We start from the raw sequence: 26,083 nt of genomic DNA, 5'->3' as shown, positions 1-26,083 counted from the left end.
ATAAGGGGAACCTTCATTGGATACCGACACCTAATAATTTAACCCTTTTATTTTTACAAGGGCCAATTATTTTATAAGCCTAGTGCAATTTAACATGGTATTCAACCTATAACAGTACTTGGTTGGCTGGATGTGTTCAACATTTTCCCGCACGCAAGGAGGAATGAGTCTCACCATCTGATAGTTAAAATTTTTTGCTTGAATGAGTCTCAACCACTTTGTATGTCCAATGAAATCTAACAAGTTGGTTGGTCCCAGACCCTATGAGCTATTTACACACTACCCTCCAAATTCTTCCGATTATATCCTCCAAGCTCGTAGACTAAGGCAAGATACTTCTACAATTGTCTTGGGCAAAGTTGTTGAGATTGCTTTCAAAATCGCATGATTATATTACATCATCCTTTGATATTGGTTCTATGATCGGAAAGCTAAGATCAGTGTAGGATCCCGAGCAAAATCGTAGGATCGTAAGATCACAGCGAGTCAAATGATTCCGACCCATTTTGCATTTGTTGACAATTTAAGAAGACTCGGAGTCCTCGGTCGATTAGGGCGTTGGGGTAGCCAATTCTTCCACTGAGGTCTCCGCTACCACGGAAGACGCCGGTGACCTCGGTGGAGGGGTCCGGGTCCCCGATTGGCGGCTCGAGCCTGCGAATCGATCGGGAACTCTAACTCGGAGTCCCCGGTCAATTTGAGGGTTGTAGCCGCCAATCGGCGACCCCGACCCCTCCACCGAGGTTGCTAGTACCCATGGAGGATGTCGGTGACCTCGGTGGAGGGGTTGGGGTTGCCGATTGACAGCCCTGATTTCTCATTCCCTGTTGATTTTCTTTTAAGAACTAAAATGAAAAAAATGAAAAGTTGAGGATAGAAATGATAAAAGAAAAAAGATTTAAAACTAAAATGATTAAAATGCTAAAGAGTGAGGACTAAAAATGAAAAAAAAATAGCGCCGTAACCTCTCGTGGCTAACGGAATACACCACATGAGAGCTAATTGTCCCTAATAAAAGCACAATGTGCAATTTGTCTCAATCTCAAACCATAATGATGATTTTTATATTTTTTTCTTTTTAAATTATACGTAGAATCTCACGACACTCGAGCTGATCTTAATGTCACCGAGCTATGGATCCCGTACTATTCACTATCTTGACAACTTTGGTCCTGTTTCTTTATATGCGCCATCAACTGATATCCGTCATTTCCTGCATCATTTGTCGTGGCCCTAGCACATTCAAAGTATCTGGGAAACTTCACATTTGACAATTTGGACCCGAGAGCATCATGAGGCACTGGAGTTTTCCACTTCTTTGTCTGAGATTTCCACTCTGATGCTTTGATTGATTCTGTCCTTCTTGGATGTAACTGTCAAGATGGAATTAATAGGTTATTTACCCTCAGCTTTGAGGCGTGCTTTGCAATCTGGGTATGTCTTTGCTAGCTAACTTATCCCAAAAACAAAAAAACAAAAGACAAAAAAAAAACAAAAGAAAGACTGTTTGGAACTTAACGCGGCTGCAGGATTGTCTTCGTCGCGCACAGTCGTGTTCTCTGATTACACTCACGAGTATGGGACCCGTGAAGTAAGCATTCCTGCCATGTCATGGGATACCAGAGACGATCCCGGGTTTGGGCTTGTGACATTTGAGAAGGGGAAACAGAACCAGCATCGACTATAGTACCACTGCGAGGGAATCGCATGTTTCATCTACATTTCTCTTCTAATTCCATCGATGTTATTGATCGGAGCAGCAAAATCATGTCGTTCGAGAAGTCTAACATCATAATGATTGTTATCCTACTCCTGTTCATCCTTTTTTTAGACCATGGAACAGCAATAGCATAGAATCTTTTGGTTTCAGACAGTAATTGTTTGCATATCAGAATCAAAGCATAACAGCAATGGGGTATTCCTCCTCTCCCACAACGAAGAAATGCCAACCTTCCTCTATTACCATTAGGCCCTCCTCGTTCGCCCAGATCAAGTGCTCGCAAGTATTCACCGAGAAGCGAACCTCTGCTCCTTTCCCTGCCTTAAGCTCCACGCTCTCAAACCCGATCAGTTGCTTCATCGGACGACCCTTCCCCTGCTTCGACCACCTTATGAACAGCAACACTGGGTGTTTGCCCTCCATTTCCCCATGATTCTTGACCCCGACCGTCACTGTGCTCTTGGATTTCGCACAGAAGTCATTGCCCAGTTCGGTCACTGGTCTGTTGCGGACCGTTTCAGACTCCTCCGGACGTTGCTGTGACGTCTTCGGCGTTTGGGTGAGGGATATGACTTCTTGGCTCACGGAAATGAACTTGTACGAATATCTCGAGTAGCTAAGCCCATAACCGAACTGATAGACTGACTGGCCTTCATAGAACCGGTAAGTGCGTCCTGGGTAGCCCCTTGATTGCTCGGGTCGCATCCTCATTTCAGTCATGAGCACCCTTGTGAATTCTTGTGGGTACCAGGTCATCGGCAATCTCCCTCCTGCATAGAATCCAGAAATTAACCATAATCTTTGTTGATCGGAGTACGGATGCTATTATATGTTCCATACTAAAATTGCTGATAAGGATTTGTATAACTAAAGAAGTAGTTGAGTGAAGTGAAACTTTTACCCGGGTTATGTTCGCCGAAGATGATTTCTGAGATTGCAATCCCTCCAGCCTCGCCAGGATAGCCAGCCCACAAGATGCTCCCGATGTTGGCTTCATTCCTAGCGAAAGACACATCAACTGGACCTCCACAGAGGAGTACCAGAACAATGGGCTTCTTTGAAGCCAGAGCCACGGCCTCGATCAACTGCTGTTGTTTGCCAGGCAAAACCAGGTCCACCCGATCGAGCTCCTCTCGCTCCTGAGTCTGGTCCAATCCCATGAACATCACGACACGATCTGCAGACTTCGCGATCTCCACTGCACGGTCCACCGAGGCTGTGGTGCATGCCACCGAATCGCACCCTTGCTCAAACCTCGTGTCCTTGGCATAGGCTCGGAGTGCCTGTAATGGACTCACTGACTTGCAAGGGGGGCCTGCATAGTTCCCAAGGAGTGTTTTGGGGGCGTCGGCATTGGGGCCAATGACCGCGAGGGAAACGGTCTTTGACTTCTGCAATGGGAGGGTCTTCCCCTTGTTCTTTAGGAGGACAATCCCATTGCGAGCCGCCTCAAGGGCCAAGGCCTGGTGTGTCTTAGAGCAGACCTGTGCGGGCCCAATGTTGCCGAAGGGCTGCTTCTTCGGATCACCACTGAAGAGCCCTAACCTCATCCTGACAGAGAAGAGGTTGTGGAGGGCCCTGTCTATCTCTGCGATGGCAAGTTTCTTCTGCTCAACTGCAGATCTAGTGTGGTTCTTAAGGTATGTCCCGCAATTCACGTCCATTCCTGCAAAAGGTTTTCGCTACCAACAATGGATCAATTTGTTCTTGGGAAGTGCTCTTCATATAAGATTTTTACATTATACATGCAGCTTGGAGAATTGTATCGAGTACATTCTTTCGTTCCAGTTCCGCTACTTGTCGACAGACATGGAATGATGTTCGGGTCTTTGAACCAGTGAACTTGACATTCTCATGTTCATGTAAAATTAAAAAGGATAAAGCATGAAAAGCTCCATCTCTCTGAAGAACTTCAATGACCGAGCTTTCGACCCGAGTCGACCAAGGGGAAGCATTGCCTAGTCTACGGCTTCGTTACCAGTATCACTGGACTTATGTTGGCCTGTCATATGATAGACTTCTGTAGGGTCCATTATGCAAGAAAAAGTCTTTCATCAATAAGATGAAAGGTTTGTATCTTCCCCCTGGCAGCCCCATAATCGCCATAGCGATGCCAGCAGTGAATTTGACCATTCCAAGTTGTAATGGGTTGGGATCGCTTGACAATGAGTAATGGCGATGGTCCATGGTCACACTCGAAAATCTCAGAAAATAAACATAAGAGCCAGCTACTGTATGCAATTAGAAATATTATAACCAAAGATGGAGATGGATCGAGGGGTGACTGAAAGGGCAGTCGCCCCTAAAATTTTCACGTTTTTAGAAATTTATACATAATTATTCGAAGTTCGATGAAATTCTTTATATTTACACTCCAAACCAAACTTAGAAAAACTATTTTACTATCTGTCCCCTAAAGTTCTCGCCCCACAATGTCCAAATACTAAGTCTGTCCCTGTATGATGTTTGATAGGGTTCTATGGACAGCATAAACACCCTCGGTAACCCGACTACGTTCATAATTTCCTACTTGAATAAACTGGATTCCTACCTCATTATTTGCTCATACCCTAGTCTTCCTCCTTTGAGACCAACTTCAATTAAGAACACCAATTATTTTTTCCTTTTAAAAACCACTATTTCCAGCCCTTGGGCTCCAGCTCAATTTTCCTCCTCTTCTGCAACGGTCTCTCTCTCTCTCTCTCTCTCTTCTCCTCAGTCCTCTCGGCTCTCCCCACCTCCATAGGCTTACTCTGACTTTTTTTTTTCCTTTTAATTTAATGGATGCCCCTTAGTGGACTCAACCGAGTTTAGGACTCATCAATGTTAAAAGAACCGGATGCTTGATAATTAAGACTTAAAAAATGTTACATTCGATACACATGATGGGATCACTTGTGCTTGTTTATTATTAATTCTTATGATTTTTATTTCATTATATTAGATAAATTAATGATTTCTCCATGTAATTGAGAAAAAGAAGGAAAGAGAATTTGTCTGACAAAAATCTAAACAGTCAGTCTTAAGGGGTCAGAATCTGCTGCCGCTGGACCCAACTCGATCCACCACCGCAATCAAAATCCAGTGAAAACCCAAGACAGACATAGATAGACGTTATTTAGATCGCATGCGGTCAATTGGTCCAAATAAGGAGTCGGAAGGGAAAATGGCAAAAAGAAGAGGGACTGGTCCTACTAATCTGTCCTCTGGGATTCTCGATATGAGCAGCAGCTGGTCCAGTGCCTAAGCTGGCGTCGTCGCAAACAATTTCCAAAACAATAATTTTTTTTAAAATTATTGGGACAGAGAGTTAAATTAATGATTTGCTTTTAGTCTATTGAGGAGATTGATATTTTGTTAGATATCCCTCCAATTTGGAGGAAGTTGAGCTCAAATCATGTTGGGCTTTTATCGGGCTTTAATAGGCCCAATGACCCACTTTTGTTAGGGTTAATTTTCAGCTAAATTAGCTGGGTAAGAGGCGGCAGAATTGAGATAGCAGAACAGTACAAAGAAGCAGTAGAATACAGAGAACAGAGAGCTGTTTTTCTGTACGACCAGAGCTAGATCAACCCTCAATCGGGACATCAAACGAACTCCGATCGGGACGAAATTTTGGCAGCAGCAGCTTCACGACACATGGGACTAAATTCTGAACTGTCAGAATTCCTATTAGAGATCTGTAGGTGCTGTTTTAGCTGACTTTGTGAACCATCCGGTGTGAGTGACGAATTTGGTGTTTGGGTGATCCAAGAGAGTGTTTCTCTTGAGTTTGGTGATCCAAGGGTTTACCCTTGATGAAAGACATTGTATAGCCTTCATTTATAGTGGATCGTTGATTCGGAGTTGGTCCTGTGGTTTTTCCCCACATTGGGGTTTTCCACGTAAAATTCTTGGTGTTCTTTTCTTTACTGCTTGTTGGTTGATTTGATCAGTTTCTATCTCGATTACACTAGTAGGGGAGGAAGATTAATCGTTGCGTTATTGTTTGGTTGAGCACATCCCTTCCCAACAAGTGGTATCAGAGCCTCGGGTTAGAGAAGTTTGAGTTTTTTCGGTGTTTTTGAGATGGAGGAGACTACAGGATCTATGTTCAAGTTGAATGCAACCAACTACTCTATATGGAAGTCTCGGATGAAGGATCTTCTATTTTAAAGGGATTTGTACGATCTCATTGAAGGGGATTCCGTGAAACCAAAGATAAGGATGACAAGGCTTGGGAACGCACAAATCGGAAGACTATTGGTTTGATTCGGCAGTGGATAGACAATAGTATTTATCATCATGTTGCTCAGGAGACAAATGCGAAAGCTTTGTGGGATAAATTGACAAATCTCTACGCGAGGAAGACTCCGCAAAATAAGGCATTTCTCGTGAAGAAGTTGGTTCATCTTCGTTACCAGGATGGAGGTGATATGGCTGTGCACATGAGTAATTTTCAAGATATTGTTAACCAGTTGACGAACTTGGAGATAATACTACCCGATGAGCTACAGGCTTGTCTACTTTTAGGGACTCTATCGGATAATTGGGATACACTTGTGGTTGCATTGAGCAATTCTGCGCCAAATGGGAAACTATTGTTGGCCACGGTGACAGATAGTTTATTTAATGAGGAGACTAGAAAGAAAAGCTCTGGGATTTTCATTCGGTTTGAAGCTTTGGTTACTGAACAACGGGGGAGAAGTCAAAGCAAAAATTCATCTTCCAAGCATGGTAACTCACGTGACAAATCCAGGGGTAGATCAAAGTCGAAGACAAGGAAATTGGTCACGTGTTATCACTGTGGAAAAAAGGGACATTACAAAAGGGAGTGTAGAGCTCTAAAGAAAAATCAGAATGGCAACGGTGAGAGCAAGAAAGAAGAAGGCACTACAGCAGTGGCATCTGATGGAGAGACCTACATCATTTATGATGAAGCCTATGTGAATTTCACATGTCAGGACTCTACCTGGGTTGCAGATACAGGTGCCTCGTTTCATGTCACTCCTCATCGGGATTTCTTCTCATCTTACACTACCGGGGACTATGGTTATGTGAGAATGGGGAATGGACAGTCATGCAAGATTGTCGGTACTGGTGATGTCTGTCTAGAGACCGAGCTTGGCTGCAAGTTACTTCTGAAGAAAGTGAGGCATGTTCCAGAAATTCGCCTCAACCTAATCTCGACGGGTCAGCTTGACGATGAAGGCTACAGTAACGAATTTAGCAATGGGAGATGGAAGCTCTCCACGGGTTCGTTGATTGTGGCACGGGGTTAGAAGACCGACACTCTCTACAGGCTGTATGCCAAGCACAATTCCGGTCAGGTTAATGTTGCTGAGGATTATCCTATCGAGCTATGGCACAAGAGACTTGGGCATATCAGTGAGAAAGGTATTCAAATTCTTGCTAGAAAGCAGTCTTTTCCCATTAAATGTATGCACTTGAGCACTTGTGATCACTGTTTAGCTGGTAAGCAGAGGAAAGTTTCTTTTGTTAGAAGTCGTCCCTCTAGATGCGATCACATACTTGATCTTGTGCATACTGATGTTTGTTTCATGTCGGATAGATCTCTTGGTGGTGCTCTCTATTTTGTGACCTTTATAGATGATCACACCAGGAAGGTTTGGGCTTACCCTATGAGAACTAAAGATCAGGTGACTGAGATTTTCAAGAACTTCCATGTAGCAGTGGAAAGAGAAACGGGCATGAATCTAAAATGTGTCAGAGCTGATAATGGAAAAATTATAACCAAAGATGGATCGAGGGGTGACTGAAAGGGCAGTCGCCCCTAAAATTTTCACGTTTTTAGAAATTTATACATAATTATTCGAAATTTGATGAAATTCCTTATATTTGCACCAGTGTTATCAGAACCGGACCGGACATCGAACCGGCTGAGGCAGGGGGTCATGGGTTCATGGGTTCAACCGAGAGTTCGATAGGTCGGACCGCTTGTTTATTTTTAAAATAAATAAATATATATTATTTTAAGAAAATAATATAAAATACAAAAAATAAAAATAAAAATGGTAATATATATTAGATAATAATTATTATGTGTCTAAAAAAATATAAGAAAAAATTATTTGCATGTTATTGTAAATGACTCGTAGAAAACTAAGAAAAGAACTGATAGTCTTTTGACAGTACCCAATTAATCAAGAGTTGAAACTTTAAATTTATGAACCCATGAACCGGCCGGTTCATGGGTTCATGTAAAAACCGGCCGATTTTTTGGTTCACCGATTTTTTTAGGCATTTTCGGTTTTTAAACGAACCGGACCGGCCATAGGTCCGGTTTCCGGTCCGATTGGTCGAACCGGCCGGGCCGGTCCGGTTCTGATAACAATGATTTGCACTCCAAACCAAACTTAGAAAAACTATTTTACTATTTGTCCCCTAAAGTTCTCGCCCCACTAGGTCCAAATACTAAGTCTGTCCCTGTATGATGTTTGATAGGGTTCTATGGACAGCATAAACACCATCGGTAACCCGACTAAGTTCATAATTTCCTACTTGAATAAACTGGATTCGTACCTCATTATTTGCTCATACCCTAGTCTTCCCTCTTTGAGACCAACTTCAATTAAGAACACCAATTATTTTTTCCTTTTAAAAACCACTATTTCCTGCCCGTGGGCTCCAGCCCAATTATCCTCTTCTTCTGCAACGGGCTCTCTCTCTCTCTCTCTCTCTCCCTCTCTTCTCCTCAGTCCTCTCCGCTCTCCCCACCTCCATAGGCTTACTAGGACTTTTTTTTTTGCCCTTTTAATTTAATGGATGTCCCTTAGTGGACTCAACCGAGCTTAGGACTCATCAATGTTAAAAGAACCAGATGCAAGCCCATTGCACGGGTAAAAATTAATTCAATTTAATTGTTCGATATTTGGAGAAACTTTTTAATTTATCGAGAGAAATTTTTTTCAAGATGACTTTTAATGAGATTTTACCGAGACGACTATTGTGGCACTTCCCTACATACTTGTGACTTGTTAGCTTTTATATATCTATATTTGTTTCTTAATATAAGAAACTAAATCGATATATTTATATTAGATAGATACGGGTGCAATAATATTATAAGTAATGAAAAATATTCTAAATATCAAACTTAGATTGAAAATGCGAGTTTTCGTAAATTAACTGCATCTAATATCACCATCAATGTGAGAATCGTAAATATTTTCTAAACTTTGCAACGTGAAAATTTACATTTTGAAATATATGATTTTTTTCCTCGCACTCTTTAAATTTTCTATAATTATAGTATATGGATTGATTCCGTCATAAATAAATATAAAATAAAGAATCGAGAAGAGTGTAGTGTAATGACGCACATGCTCACTTGATAATTAAGATTTAAGAAATTTTATATTCGATACACATGGTGGGATCACCTGTGCCTGTTTATTATTAATTCTTATGATTTTTATTTTATCATATTAGATAAACTAATGGTTTCTCCATGTAATTGAGAAAAAGAAGGAAAGAGAATTTGTCTGACAAAAATATAAACAGTCAGTCTTAAGGGGTCAGAATCTGCTGCCGCTGGACCCAACTCGATCCACCACCGCAATTAAAATCCAGTGAAAACCCAAGACAGACATAGATAGACGTTATTTAGATCACACGCGGTCAATTGGTCCAAATAAGGCGTCGGAAGGGAAAATGGCAAAAAGAAGAGGGACTGGTCCTACTAATCTGTCCTCTGCGATTCTCGATATGAGCAGCAGCTGGTCCAGTGCCTAAGCTGGCGTCGTCGCAAACAATTTCCAAAACAATAATTTTTTTAAAAATTATTGGGACAGAGAGTTAAATTAATGATTTGCTTTTAGTCTATTGAGGAGTTTGATATTTATTTAATGGGCCTCAACTCACTTTTCAGTGCATAGTTACAGGTTTAATTTAAAATTAACAATAAGGTTTCGAATTCAAGTTTTATGAATGAAAAAAATTCTTAATTGAGAGAGTTTTATTTCTTAATGAACTAATCTAGTTCAAACTGGATTAGTCGAGACCCGTTAGGTTTCCAGAAATCAGTGTGTACATTGAAAAAAAAAATTAAACAAGTTTTTTAATAATAAAACTATGAATATTTTCGATCTATAAACTTTTAGACTAATCCTGTTTGACATTCGACCTAGTATCTCGACTTACTTTATTTCTTAAAATTGAGGACTCCTTGGGCGAATCCAATCTAAAATAAGTTTCTTGATTTCTTTTTCATGCAGTGATTTTATAGGCTATATATTGTGGGATGAACACAACTACAAATAAATCAAGATAAAGATGAGATTGCTATATGGAGCATGGTACTTACCAGCATTGAGCACGTCAGCCACGGCATCCTCCGGCGATTTCGCATAGCCCTGCTCATCATGTATGATGGACACCGCGTCGCAGTCCGATGTGATATATCTGATTGCAAATCACCACCATATATTTGTCTGTAAGCTGGACGTATATTGTAGACAATAAGTTCATATATATATATATATATATGTGTGTGTGTGTGTGTGTGTAGTGTCACTAGTTTACCCATTGAAATGCCATTGGCGTCTGGCAGTGTTGGTCAAGAGGTTGTAATCAGCACAGCTCGGGACTCCATTCACTCTGTTGTAAGCACACATTATTCCACTGGCCTTCGCGTCTTTGATGCACCTCTGGAATGGAGGCTGGAACGTATCCGCCATATCTTGCGGATTCACCTTCGGAATCGATAGGGTTTTAGTCCATGAACAATTAGAAATATCCATCCAATAGTTTAGTAGCATGATATTGTTCCAGTAATTTGATTTATAATTAATGCATAAAATTATTTTTATATAATAATGAGATTTTTTTTTTGGATATCTCAGTATATTAATGTTAAACTGGAAATCATAAATTTTTTAAAATTATCAAGAAACTTGGGTATCTTCAAGATAAGTTAACTAATTATTTAAAATATTCAGAAAAATGTGGAGCCAAAGATTTGCAATTTGAATTGGCGCAATATAGTGGGTAATTTGACAATTATATGTTGTATATATATTTTTATTGATAGTGTTTGTGTTATACATAGAATATATAATTATATAGGTCAAGCATATAAGATATCAGTGATTGCTAAAGTCATGTGCATATCCTTTGATATATATATATATATATTTATCAAAAAATAAGAAAAATATAAAACTATAAGACGACAAAACTGAAACGGGAGGGGAGCTTTATCCGGAAATCAAAAGAATTTTTCAGGGACCAAACTAATGGTAAACTCAAAAAAAAAAAAAAGAGAGAGGAAATTTTATAATCCCCCACCTACCAATCAGACACCTAAATGAATTGATTTATTTTATTTTATTTCTTAGCCGAGAATTTGATTTTTTAAAAGAGAGCAAATATCAAGGAGGAATCTCTGAAACCTGTCCGAGAACACACACAACCCCAAAAGGTACACATAACAAAGAAAAGTATTAGGCCACTGGAGACCATTGTTCAATTCTTTATGTAATGACCACCCAATTATGGCAGGAGGTTGAGAATGAGTCCTAAGGTAGATGATAGAATGTTCTATCAAGACGACAATGAAGAAAGAATGATAGATCTTAATCATCACATCAAGATCTTCTGTCATGGGCTCACAATACAAAATATCGATCGTATGGCAGGAGGTTGAGAATGGTCCTAAGGTAGATGATAGAATTTTATATCAAAACGACAATGAAAAAAGAATGATAGAAACCGGAGTAAATGAAACAAAGGGGGAAAAAATAGAAAAGAAGAAGATGACGTTATACTCAGTGTGGCACGTAGTCCTAGTGTTCAAAATAATGAGATTTCGAGTTTCATTTCCGTTTGCAGTTATGTATGCCTTACTCCCTTCACATTAACAATCTTAGACCCGAAAAAGGGAAAGAAAAAAGAAAGAAGTTGATTTTTCTAATTACCACAACTTCATCCTGTTAGATTTTATTCATTAAAAAAAGAAAGACGATAGCATTAAATTTGCCCCATAATAGAATACGGATATTTAAAATTTCCACAATTTGTCTCTTTGATAATATTAATTTTGTTAATGATGGCTAAGTTGATTATTATTATTATTTATGAATTAAAAAGAATTGAATCACATGTTATTATGATCATCGAATGAGATAATTGCACCTATGGTTCAAAAAGTTTCAGAAACATTAGACTTTACTCCAAAATGTTTTTTCTATTACTTGTTGATACATGAAATTTCAAAACTGTTTTTATGTGGTACATTCTGTCATGCTGCGCTTGACATCATTGGTTATTGTTGACGTGTCATACGTTATGTGTCACTTTTGAAACGTGGAACCAATTATAAGGCGCCACGTTATTAATGAAAATATAAAATCTGAAAATTTCAAATAAAAATATAGAAAATAAATACAATAAAACATCTTTTTTTAGAAAATATCCTTTCTTTTTTTTTTTTTGTATTTTTTATTTGAAATTTTCAAATTTTATATCTTCCTTAACGACGTGGCGCACTATGATTAGTTTCACGTGACAAAATGTGACACATAATGTATGTCACATCAGTAATAGCTGACGGCGTCAAGCGAGGGACGATGGAATGTATCGCATAGAAATGGTTTTAAAATTTCATATACCAACAAGTAGCAGAAAAAATATTTTAAGTCAAAATCTAATGTTTCTGAAATCTTTTGGATCATAGATGCAATTATCCTTCCTGGATTTCATGATGGACAAATTTTGCCACGTCAAGCTGATACAACTGGCAACATGAAGAGACAGAATCCAAAATTTAGTACGTTATCGACTTTCTTCATTGGAGATTATTATATTGCCCGCTTTAATTTCTAGACCATGATATCCTTGCAATTAAACCATTGCGAGCCGATAATTAGGGGTATATCGGGAGTTTCGGCATGATGCAAGTTCGGGAGTGTAAAAGGACAACCAAAATTTACGGGAATAAAAGAAAGTTTTGAAAGAAGAGCGATTAAAGCTAGCCGGCTTTGTTCTTATCGGGGGGGGGGGGGGGGGGGGGGGGGGGGGGCAAAAAAAAAAAAAACCCAGGTAGGTAGAGTAACTTACCTTGGCATCGAAGACGAAGCGGTTGATGCCCTTCCACTTGTCGAGATCATACGCGGTGAAGTGCTTGCAGCAGGCCGACGCCTGGAGGTGGCCGCGCAGCCTCCCCCCATCGAAGGAGTCGCCCTGTATCCCTCGGACGTAAGAGACGGCGTACTTGCCGGTGAGCCTTGGGTCCTCACCGGGCGTCTCCTGGCCCCTCCCCCACCTCGGGTCCCGGAAAATGTTTATGTTGGGCGCCCAGAATGTCATCCCCGTTGCCTGCCCTGCGTTGTACACTGCCCTCGCCTCTGTTCCTATCACCTGTAGTTAGTGTTACAGAATTGATCACCGAGGCATTAACAACAGAAGTAACTAAGTTTTCCACAATCAAGAGCATAACATGGCATAACCGACGACCGTAGGCAGATGATTTAGGTAGAAAGTATTCGTTGAATACTATAGTGATAAGTACAGGTAATTAAAGCTTTCATAAGATATGAATTTAAAACCGCTGAAATTAAATGTGTACGTATTTCGTATTGTGGATTAATACTTGAGATCTAGTGTACTTAAGCAAATTAACTTCATAACTACCTAGCTAGGATTAGGAGATAATTATGTTTATTACCACCAAACTGAGATCCCGTGTTCGATTCTAGTGAAATTTCCCGTTATTTACACTTTTCCCATTCCGTTTAGACATAGGGACTGACTCGCATGCCAAAGAGGCTACATTAATGGAGAAATTTTGCTGCTCCTAGGAATAAATACTGCAGCAATAAATAATCTTTTCCATCATTATTTTATCAGATTAGATCCTAATTAGTTTGAGTGAGCTGAGTGGGGCGGCGCGGACTCACCTGGCCAATGCGGTACCAAAGGTTAGCATCGAAGGAGGCGGCGGTGAGGATGACCTGAGGGAAGCTGGTGGCGGCCCTTATGGTGCCGTTGAGAGCTATGCCCTTGCCCACATTGGCCACCCCGTGAAGGGCCTCCGACCACCACTCGTACTGCGGGATCCCAAGCCGGGGGATTGCCGGGGCCGAGTTCACCAGCTGTGAGATCTTCTCATCCAGAGTCAGCCTCGACACCAAGTCCTTCACCCTCTTCCGGATGGGCAGCTCCACCCTGCAGAAAGGCAGAGACCTCGTCCCAGGCCCGCACGAGTACGGTGGCGGCTGGGCCGACTCCGCCGCCTGTGATGCGAGGAGGAGAGCAAAGATGACGATGGAGTTAATGGCGGAAGAGAGTGGGAGTGAGTACTTCCACTGGACAACTCCCATCATCATCTCTTTCCTTTTGGAGGAAGAATTGCAATGCAATCAAATTCGGGCAATGGCCAGTTATAAGGAGAAAGCTCGAACTGAGGTGGGACGAGTATGGTCGGAGAGTGCAATGACCGAAATGCCCCGGCTGGGATGCTGTCTTTGCTGGACCGTATCCTAATGACGAAAACCCCCCCGTCGTGTCGGCTGCTGGGGCAACTGTTTGTTGGAAAAGAACCATGAACGACCAAAGTGAAACGACTGATGGACGAATGACCAGAGACACTTTTGCAGCCAAACTGTTTATTTACTCTAAGGAAAAGGTTGATCACAAGAAGATATGATAAATTGTACTGGTGGTCCAAAATATTTTATAAATATTTTATTATGACGCAAAAGGTTTTTTTCGTTATATGATGGTACAAAATGTTTCAAAGTTGTTTTATGATAGTACAAACCGTCAATTGGCCCTAACGCCGTTAATATTTTGCTGACGTGGCATGTCCTATATATTACTTTTGTTACGTGGAACCAATCATAGTGCGCCACGTCATTTAAGATAAAATAAAATTTTAAAAAGTTCAAAAAAATACAAAAAATAATTTAAAAAATACAAAAAAAGAGTACAAATTTTGAAAAAAAAAAAAAATATTTTAAAATTTTGAAAATTATTTTTAAAAAATTTAATTTTTTTTAAATACAAAAAATAATTAAAATACAAAAAAGAGTACAAATTTAGAAAAATATAAAAAATAATTTTGAAATTTTGAAAATTTTAAAATTATTTTTTAAAAATTTAAATTTTAAAATTTTTTAAATAATTTTTTTTTTTTTTAAATAATTTTATAAAAAATTTAAAATTTAATATTAAAATTATTTTTATTTTTTTTTTTAATTTTAAATTAAAAGTTTAAAATTATTTTTAAAAGTTTTTAAAATTTAAAATTATTTTTAAAAGTTTTTAAAATTTAAAATTATTTTTAGAATTATTTTAAATTTTCGGCCACGTCAGCAAGGAGGTGACACGTAATAGCCACGTCAATGTCGGCTTGACGGAGTCAAGCTCGAGTTGACGTTTGTGCCATCATAAAATAACTTTGAAACATTTTGTACAATTATGTAGCGAAAAAAATCTTTTAGACCATAATAAAACATTTGTAAAATATTTTGGACCACCAGTGCAATTTACCCTGAGAAGATATTATGCTCCTATCTAAAATCTATTTATGTATCTCCCTCCCCATATTGCATGCCCGCATTATGCCTGGATTTAATTAAGTGACTTTATGGGTGCTTGATTTGGATTTGGTGTGATTTTTTACTCTACTGTAACCGAATCATAAATTCGGCTTGTTAAAGATTGAAAATTGTATTGATATCCGAAGCACTTCTTTTTTAAATAAACCCACAACCATAACATTCGATTATTTTGATTCGGTTAATCAAGTAACCGATTAACTTTTTGGACCATATTGGCACCAATAAATTAATTTCCGTATTGTGTTATATCCATACCAATTTTATTTATTGAGAAAGTAAAAAAAAAATGATGCTCACAAATAACAAAAAATCATGAAGAAAATAATTTCGAACCGAAGTTTAATTTACCTAGAAAGTTCATAATCCAAAAGTAGAAAAATAACTTAATTTCATGATCTAGAAAATAGAAAAAAAAAATCAAATTTATAGCTTACATGCAAAAATTTGTTTCAAGATTAGAGTTTTTCGCTGAATGAAAGGTCGGGAAAGAGAGACCAGCGTAGCAATCCCTCTCTGTAGACTAGAGGGCCTCCACAGCGTAGCAACCCCTCTCGGTGAGACATAGCCCACCTGACCACCCCACCAAAGCGCACAGTAGACCAGAACAACTCTCATGGGGTAGAGGACAAGGGTCTACTAATACAAGCGTCTCCGTATTTAAGTCGAGTTTCAACCCCTTGATCTCCCATTTGAAAGACGAAGTCCGTTACCAACTGAGCTACCACCTTGGTGGTGTTTCAAGATTAGAGTTGCAAGGTCAGTGGAAAGAATGATATAATATATGTATATATTCGGTTCCGTTCATTTTGTTTTTAAAAATAAAAAACCAAATCATATCCCAAAAGTTTAAATGAGAAGTCACACCGTAACCAAAGTATAATTTTGGATATTCGAATTTTTAATTTGATTTTTCAGTTATTTGGATATTTTGAGCAGCCTGAAAGTAAATTTATAATATATTATTTGCGCGACGCATGGAAATTAAATACAAACAAATAAGATAAACTTATTTATTAAACATAAAAAGCTTTTTTTTATCAAAAATTTCAATTATTAATCGATTAAAAGAAGAAATCATAAGATTGAATTGGTCTAAAAAATAATTTCTTTTGGGTAAAAAAAAGTTTTTAGGCACACGGGAAGAGTAGGGAAAAGAGGGAGAGAGAGAGAGAGAGAGAGAGAGAGAGGGGTTACAGCGAATTAGGGAAGGGAAACAGGGTGAGAAAATGGGTAGTTTGTGAGTTTACCTTTATTACCCTCATTCTGGTTATAAAAAATCCCTAAGAGTATTTTAGAGTTTCATTTATGTGAGAAAAAAAAGGTTATCTCTTCCTTTATTTATTAGTATAGAATAATAATTTTGCATGTGTGTACTAATATTTTATTGCATAATTTTGTCTTTCATTATTCATAAAATTAAATTCTATGATAACATATGCACTTATTAAACATTATCATATTATTCACATATTATTGAATTCATACAAAATTTCAAATAAGCTGATGACTGTATGCCAATTTTACTTTAAAAAGGGTAAAAAATATCCTTTCTATATAAAGTTGAGTTGGGCAACCAACGCGAGTTGATTAAAAATATTCGACACTTATTCCTCTTAAATAATATTTCAGATTCGAATCTCATAAATGAAAAAAAATATGCTAGGAGAGTTTACTTCTTAATGAGATGACTTAACACAAATTAAATTAATCTGAACTCATTAAATTTTTTAATATCAAAGTACACGCCAAAAGTTGGGCCAGGGCACTTTTAGCTATAGGAAATGCAATGCACATAACCTGGAAAAAGAATCTGAAAAGTAAAAAGAAAACAAATAATATGAAACCCTTCCCCTGGCACTCCCCAATTCCCCTACCCACCCCCGGAAAATGGCAGTCAGTAAGGCTTATTTGGTTTCAAAGGAGAATTTTAAAATCCTACTTTAACTTAATTCTACCTACAATAAAACAAAATAACTTATACAAAGTCAAATGGTGTGCTCCATTTATACCACACTTTTTCCACAACAAAACAAAATAACTCATACAAAGTCAAAGAGTGGACCCCATTTATACCACTCTTTTTCAAAATTAAAATCTGATTTTAAAATTCTACTTTGAAACCAAACGCAGCATAAAAATCTTGTTTAATTTCATTTCATTTGTGACATTGTGAAACTTTAATTGCTAGAGGATTAAAGCTATTTCTATACGTCGAAGCCGCAACACTTCTAAGATAAATGAAAAGATGCTGTTTCGGGTTTGTCAGGTACTGTAGAGGCGTATTGTTTGTATCTTTGATTTAAGTAAAGAGTAAATTAATAATTTGGTCCTTGAGAGATGTAAGTTACATTAAATTTGATATCAAGAAATTTTTTACGTCAAATTGAACCTTGAAAGATTAAGTGGATGGAATGCCGTAAAAAAATGGACGAAAAAATCTGATCTGACATTCAACGTTAAATTAAATAATATGACGTGGCATTTTACATCATTTCAAACAGGGCATATAACTTATTCATTAACTCTGCATTCATAAATTGGAATCCCCATCACAATCTACAAACATTTTAACGTTAAAAATCAAACATTTCTCTCGCATGAAAAACATTTGCTAGACAAACTCAAATGAACAAATCCTTCTTTAATTCAAACGTACAATCGCCATTTCCACTAATTAGTAATCAATTGAGCCAATTCAAAACCCAAAAACATAGCCAGCCGCCAATGCAGGGTGAGGGAGGGAGAGAGAATTTTATGCACCGGAGAAGCCGATTCTGCGAGGAATGGAGACGATATGGGTCTCGCCGCTAACGTACTTGAGGCGGTCGTCAGCGGGCCTAGGGAGGATTTTGATGTCGTGGCTGTAGAAGAACTTCACCTTGTTATTGGGGGAGGACGGGGCCACCGCCGTCCTCTCTCTCATCTCCTCTCCCCCTGCTTTCCCCTTCCTCTGTAAACCCTTTTCCTATTCCATGGCAGCTGCAGTAGCCACCTCCTTTGCTGCCACCGCCGCCATCACTAGTCTCTCCTCCAACCTCTCTAAGAATCCCACTCCTACCTCCACCTCCATCTCCCTCTCTTCCCTCCCCCACCTCCCCCTCCACCCTTCTAAACCCCTCCCAAAACCCCTCTCCCTCATGCCCCCAAACTCGTCGTCAGGAACTCCATCGTTGCTTCCTCTAAGAATCCAAGTTTTGAGCATCTCGACTTGAAAGACAACCCTATCAAGAATCCCCTCACCGCGACCTTTAAAAATCCAAACTTTGAACCCCTCAAGGAGAAAAGCCTCGGCTCCGACGATACCCCCAATGTCGATTTCTTCCTTGACAAGCCCGGGGAGTAGTACAAGGTGGTTGGAATCTACGGCGACACCGAGGCCTTCTGCCTTTGCTACTTGGTCCTCTATGCCTTCCAGCACTAGGGTCAGGAAGGGCCGAGATCATGGCGGTCTATGACAATGTCCTTCAGTTAATCATCGGTGTCGGCCTCATAACTAACGCTTTCAATCAGTCCAAATTGGACCAGCTCTCTGGGAGCTTTGCCATTGGTCACGTCCGCTACTCCACTGCAGGGGCCTCCATGCTTAAGAACGTCCAGCCATTCGCGAAACAGAGAGAGAGAGAGAGAGAAAGAGAGAGAGAGAGAGGATAAATGATGTAAAATGCCATGTCATATTCTTCAATTTGACGTAGAATGCCACATCAGCTGTTGAATGCCATATGAGATTTTTCCATCCATTTTTTGTCAGCATTCTGACGGAAGGTCGAATTTGATATACACTTAATCTCTTAATGTTCAATTTCATGTAAAAAATTTCTTGAGATCAAATTTGATGTAACTTGCATCTCTCGATGACCAAATCATTAATTTACTCTTAAAGTAAATAACTAGTATCAATTGTCAGAGTGTTCAATACGATGTTACAATCGTTGTAATTGCTTTATAGAGACAGTTGAGAATTCTAGATCCCACCTTGGAATAATAAAGTGAATCTGATAAGTTTATAATAGGGTTGGGTTCTGCGTCCTATCAGTTTGAGTTTTCAGAATGCATACGGTCCCCCTTGTAGGCGCATTGGATATTTAACTTAGCATCAAACTTAGGCTTAGGTTCGACGTTAGTATGCTGATATGTAAAACTTCGCATTTACGCGATCTCGATGCTTGCTAGCGTGCTGACTTTATGTCTTGTCCAGTTTGATCCTAGCTTTGTTTCCACGCTATGCATGAGGACGGGTGTTAAGGATCGTAAATCCCACATTGGAACAATAAAGTGAATTACAAGACGGTTGAGTTTTGCATCCTATCAGCTTGAGTTTTTAGGATGCATACGGTCCCAATGACTTGTAAGCCTATTCTATATTTAACTGACATTGATCATCTTCTAATATTCTGATATAGTGGTATTTTCTTTGAAAATATATCAATGCTTGAGTAACCCCAAGGAGTTCGGCCTAGTGGTTAATATTCACCCAAGTTTGCACCGAGACCCGGGTTCGAATTCCCTTGGGGCCACCGGAGCGCCTTTAGCGTAATTATTCGCTCCGTGCGCCGCCAGAGGTTCACGAAGCCCCGAGGATTAGTCGAGCGAAGCCCAGACACCTCGAGTTAGCCAATATATATATATATCAATGTTCGAGTGTGGTGTATGGTCGAATCGCAAAATGACTCCTATGAACATTGTTTCGTTTCTTTTAAGTCCATCAAATTCAAGTTCTTTGAATCAAGGCCCCCGTTGTTATGAAAGACTTATTTTTTGTCCCTCTACGAGAAACTTCATTCAATCGTCGCCCTTGATCAAGGCTTCTTTGCTCTCAATCAACAATCACCCTCAATTGAGAGTCGAGAGATTTTGGCACCATACATGGTGACAATCAAGATTTTTCGAGGTCAGATTGGCTTCGAAAGATACTCCCGCAACTGAGAATTCATAGCTTTGGTTGAATCTTCTTAGCCATAATCAGAAGTAGAGCTTTATACATAAATTGCGCGAGGCTTGTTTATCCAATCAATTCTAGCGATAGATGGAATTTCTAACTGAAGGACAAAAATTTGATTTTTCAAAAGTTTCAAGTCCTAAGAATATACCAAACAAGAAGTAGAATGAGTTAAATCAGAAAGAACCTAAAGTTTAGGGACCATATACTGTTTTACCTTCCAATTAAGATGGAAATTTCACGACGGACTCCCAAACAAGCCTGTAGGATTTCCAGGTTCTACAACATTGGAAGAATATATATAGATATAGTCATAGATTGCCAAAACCCCTTTCGCAATAGTAGCATGATCTTTGTAGAATTTTCCTTTATGCGAACCTAAGTCTTGCTGCTTGGGCGTTCTGATGTTTGAGTGTAGGTTTAAAATTTCATAGCATTTGGAGAAGGTAAGTCATATTTAGATCGCATACAGTACATGATAGTTTATTTGCATAGTTGCATTTTCCCGTTTCATATGCTTGAAATCATCGTTTTCATGACATTTAGAGTCCATTAGGTCCGTAGGACCTAGTTCATTGCATTCTAAGTAGTGTAAGTTGTCATTTTCTGTTTTGGCATTCTGCTTTATCATTTTTTGTATAAGTAAAATATACTAATCTCCTTGGAGTTTTAAAAACGACACTCAATCCCATCTGTTAAAAAATGCATACTTAGTCCCAGTTGACCAATGTTGACTAAATGGAAGTTAGAGTGACAAACGTTTTTCTTTTATTATTATTTTTATTATGAAATTAGCTTACATTCTCCATATCTTCCGGCAGAAACCCCGCAGGTTTGGGGGGTTACAAAACAAAGAGAAAACGATAAACCACATTCAGCTTCTTCCTCCTCCAAAAATTGCAATTGACTATAAATAGGACAAGGAGATGATGGAATTGTTACTCGAAGAGACCATCACCCGACGTGATTTCTAATTCTCTTCAATGTTTAACTTACCACTAGCAAAAGCAAACAATAAGTTCTGACACTTTCTCCCCAAAAAATTGCAATAAGGGGGAAGTGTGTACTTTCACTGTCATTTTCTTATTCAATGCTAGATTCTAAAGAAGAACAATCAAGAATGTGAAGGCAACCAATATGATGAGGTTAATCAAACTGAGGAATAATAAAATGCAAATTTTTATTTGGGAATAGAGTGAAGTTTAACTTCACTCCATTTTAACTATAAATAATTATGTTTATTTGGGGTTGTAATGATTGTGTTGTTGAATAATTAGAAAAATTGTGAAAAAGTAATAAATAGTTTAGAGAAAATAATGATCGTGTTGTTGAATTATGAAAAAAGTAACGAATAGTTGAGAGAATTTAATATTAAAAATTAAATTAAATGATTAAAAATTGAGAAAAAAGAAAAATAATAATTGTGCTATTGAATTAAAGATAAGTAGAGTTAAATGGAGCAGAGTAAAAAAAACTCTAAAATCAAACATAGCATATTTATCGTATTAATTTAAGATGGGTTATTGACTTGTGAGCCTCTAAATTTATAATAAAACCTCATATCCTAGAATTTTCGTTTAAAACCGATAAATTAAAGCAAGTGAATGGTGGAAAACATCCTTAGGCAATATATATGTTTCTAACCAACCATAACTGGTTAGTGGCAACTCCCAAGCCTGTTTGGTTCTACTTATCAATTTAACTTCTACTCCACTTATCTTCAATTCAACAACACAATTATTACTTTTCCATTTCTCTTTAATTTGTTAACAATTTAATTTAATTTTTAATACTAAATTCTCTCAATTATTCATTACTTTTTCCACAATTCAACAACATCATAATTACTTTCTCTTAACTATTCATTACTTTTTCACATTTTTTCTTATAATTCAACAATACAATCATTACAAACCAATTAAAATCAAAACTCAATTCAACTCAACTCTAAAACCAAACACAACAACTTCCAAACCCGATTTGAATGTCTCATTTTGCTCAATATCGGCATTTCAATATCCGAGATTTTCTAAGAAAAGACTTAGTGAAATAACTTATTTTACATCTTCAAAAAAGAATGATCCTTAGATCCCGATTACTGCAATTGATCAGCATACCCTTTTTAGCTATTGCAAAAATGAAAATATATTATTGGCGTGTTTTGGATTTTTATGGCTGTCAACTTAAAGAGGCTGTCGCATTATTCTTTTGATTATTGTAGGCATAGATGTAAATTACCAAATCTACCCATTTGCATAGATGTAATATTCTCATGCGTGTGTCTACTCCAGTATTTGAAATAATAATAAAACCAAAAAATTATATTTTTCATTCCTAAAGATTAGAGAAGAATTGGTTGAATCCTCACTTACAGTGTAAGGTGAAATTCATTAGAATAAATAGTGGTATACAAAGATCTAATTATAAAAGGTAGTTCTAAGTATGACAATTATATATACATGATATGTACATGGTAAGCATTAATGATTGTGCGCACCCGAATTTCGTCTCGTCGGGGCCCGCATGCGCTCGCCTAAATGCAACGCGGCTTGGGAGTATCCACCTTCCCGGGGACGCGCGACGGACGCACGTGAGAAGGAGTCGCCACTTGCCATTATATGACCAGAAGATCGAGGGCCGGCAAGTTACCCAGGTCTAGGGGTACTGAGTACACCTAATTGCTAAGGCATATGGTCTGCGAAACCCAAGGTTCCGAATTCGGGGGTTCTGTTACATGCGAGCCTATATCTCGCATGCCTTATCGGTACTCTAGCTTGTCTAGGCTTGCCATTTTATTTAATTATCGCTTAATTAAGTTCCGCTCATCTTACGCGTTTTGACACCGTAAATTCGAAGAAACACTCCGACCGTCTGCTCTCCGACCGGGATTCTTACATGAATAAACATACAACATAAATCCTCACATTGTTCTCTCAAATAAATGAAATACAAATTATAACAATTGGATCCCGGTTGGTTCGCATTCGGTCATTATTCCACTCGTGCTCATCGTGTGGTTTGAAAAGACTGAAATTGAAATTAAAGTGCGCACTCGGTGTATAAGGGCATTGGACCCCGTGATCGACGGTTATGGGCGTTGGACCCAATGTGAATCGAGTCCTAAAGGATCGGGCTCGATCCGCATAACAATCAAGTGCAAAAGATGTAACAAGCAAGCTCAAATAAACAATCAATGGGGTTTTGTTATCACCAAATTTACGTGGATTAATTGATTATTAACCGAGGTATCTTGGCATACAAATCCTACCCTAAAACAAGCAAAAAGCAAGAGGGGAATGGCATGTAGCATTCAGCATCATTTACCGGACCTGACAGACTGTGTGTGTCCGTGATCAAGTCTCGAATGTGTGGGTTGATTTTAAAATGTTATGTATCGTGACACTTTGATTATGATAGGTTATTATAGAATGTGGAATTTGACACGAGAATCCTACAGCCTAGTGCCTAGCCCGCTATCCCCATTCTGTTTTCTATTAGGCCGAGTATACGATTAAGTCAAATGTTGGTATCTTAAACCGTTATTCCCGATCTAACTACCCAAGATCATGCATAGATAACAATAAATTGTAAATACGCCTTTTTTGCCTTTGTATAGAAAATTTATTTTTGAAAAGAGAGAGACTGCGCAATGCGGGCCACCTCGGCCTGTGACCGGCGTTGACTGATTCCCTGATTTTTCTAGGGTTATGCGAGAACCCCAAAAAGTCAAAGAAACGGTCAATCTATCCGGAAGTGATCTAAAAAGAACTTCTACACCCCGACTTGAGTTACCTAAAATTAGGAGGCCTCGAGTCAAAACATGCAAGTTCTTCCCAGACGTCCATGTCACATCGGATCACGAGTCTCAGATTTTAGTATGAAATTTGCGAATTTTGAAAAGAAGGCGTCAACACGTATTTGCAATTTATCGACGCGTATTTCCGATTAATTACCAATTCGTGCAAAATTATTAAGGTCGAGTGAATTAATTAGTCAAATGAACGTCCCGTTTACCCGATTGGTGAAATCATTAAGTTTAATTAAAATCTGCTGAATGCTTTATTTTATTTTTTTTTGGGTTTCAAGCCGTCGAAACGATCAATAATAGATCGCCCGATAAACTCTAATTTTCAGTCATCTCGAAAAATTTGCATAAAGATCGAACAACATAATGTAGAATAATAAAGACTGATAAAGTAACGGAAAAATGTCTCAAGGACTAAACTGAAACAAATCAAAAAATTTGGAGAATGATTTTTCTAAATTCTATAAAATTTGGAGAATGTTCGGGAAAGTATAAAATGGGCTAGGGTTTATTTAAAATTAATTTTTTTGAAATTCAGGGCTGGTTTTAAAATGAATAAATGTTGCAGGGACAAAATTGAAACAAATTGAAAAGTTTACCGGGGTGATTTTAAATTCTGAAAAATTCGGAGGATGTGCTAGAAATAATGAAATAGCCCAGAGTATGTTTGAAATGAATTTTGAAATTTAGGGCTGATTTTAAAAAATTAATAAATGCTCCAGGGACTGAATTGAAACAAATGCAAAAGTTTTCTGGAGCAGTATTTGATTCTGAAAAAATTAGGGACGTGATGAAAGTATCGAAAATGTCATGGGACTGGTTTAAAATTGATTTGGGAATTTGGGGAGGATTGAAAAATATGAAAATTCGTTGCAGGACTAGAATGGAACAAATTAGAAAGTTAGAATAATCGGATTCGGCATAATTTTGATAATCTATGCAACCAACAAGCAATTATTTCATGTCATCATCATTCAAGCAAGCGTGATATTTAATATAAAGCCCTAAACATGCCGCTAAGTTGAGATTTTACCTAACCCAAAAGTTTGGGGGCGTTTCTGTAATATACGAAAGCTGCCGGACGAACGGGTCGTATCGGATCGGATCGGTCGGCCGGTCCGAAGGAGAAACCGCCCGAAAGGAGTGGGATGGTCTGGAGCAACTCGGGCCGGACGAAGGCTTGGGCTGCGGAAGAATAGCTAGGCCGAGGTTGGCGGACTGGGCCGACTGGGCTGGTCCTGCAACAGAGAAATAATGTGCCAAGCCCGTCAGTGAGGAGCTCCGGAGGAGGGTGGTGCTGGCGGCGCCGATCGGCTGCGAGCGGCGGTTCCGGCTGTTGGACGCCGCGACGACGACGCGAAAAGGATCGGGTGAGGGGTCTGAGCGCCGCCCTGGAGACGCCGGTTCCGATCTGGGCTTCACCGGTGGCCGGAACGGTCGGGATTGCGGAGATTTCACGGTTTTCCGGCGCGGTTCCAATCGGGCTCCGATTTGCAAAATTCTCCCAATCCGAGAGGAATTTCGTGATTTCTTTCACTGGGTTCCGTTCCCCCCTTGCCGAATTCGATTTCCCTCCCTTTAATTGCAATTTTTGGTTGAGATTTTGAAAAATTTGAGGAGGAAATCACGAAAATCCGCGATTTCCTGTTCTGGGCAGGTCGGGGATCGCGGGCAGCCGGCGAGCGCTGCCCGGCCCCTGCCCGGCCTGCCCGAATCTTTTTTTTTTTTTTAAATTAGGGCCGGCGGGTCACGGGCAGCCGGTCAACGCTGCCCGGCCCTGCCCGACTCTTTTCTTTTCTTTTCTTTTCTTTTTTTTTTAAATACATATTTAATTTAATTAAAAATAATAATAATAATTTTTTTTTAAGAAAAGGTGATAAATTGGGAAATGACAATTTTGCCCCCCTCGGAGCCGATGGATCGAAATTAGGTGCTGACAGCTTGCCCCTCTTTGGTTGCGTGCTCGGATAGAGGATGCAGCCAAAGACTATTAGAAGCACCTTGTTTGGTCATGGCGACCGTTTGGCAATTCTCCTCGTTTTTGCTAATATGTGGGTCTG

The 26,083-nt window shown here is 38.9% G+C and overlaps 1 protein-coding gene across 1 annotated transcript; it reads right to left on the bottom strand.

Moving 5' to 3' along the window:
* Positions 1 to 1,721: 1,721 nt before the first annotated feature.
* On the bottom strand, positions 1,722 to 14,110 carry LOC116188246 (probable beta-D-xylosidase 7). The gene is made up of 6 exons (XM_031517469.1): positions 13,618 to 14,110; positions 12,779 to 13,078; positions 10,244 to 10,413; positions 10,026 to 10,123; positions 2,622 to 3,386; positions 1,722 to 2,490 (listed from the first exon to the last, which is right to left on the bottom strand). The coding sequence occupies exons 1-6, from the start codon at positions 14,044 to 14,046 to the stop codon at positions 1,895 to 1,897; spliced, it is 2,358 nt and encodes a 785-aa protein (XP_031373329.1). The 5' UTR covers positions 14,047 to 14,110; the 3' UTR covers positions 1,722 to 1,894.
* Between the last annotated feature and the right edge of the window lie 11,973 nt (positions 14,111 to 26,083).

Source organism: Punica granatum, chromosome 8, assembly GCF_007655135.1.
Source record: "Punica granatum isolate Tunisia-2019 chromosome 8, ASM765513v2, whole genome shotgun sequence".
Classification (NCBI taxonomy): domain Eukaryota; kingdom Viridiplantae; phylum Streptophyta; class Magnoliopsida; order Myrtales; family Lythraceae; genus Punica; species Punica granatum.
Note: the sequence above shows the minus strand (reverse complement) of the source record. Positions and strands in the feature narration are given on the sequence as shown.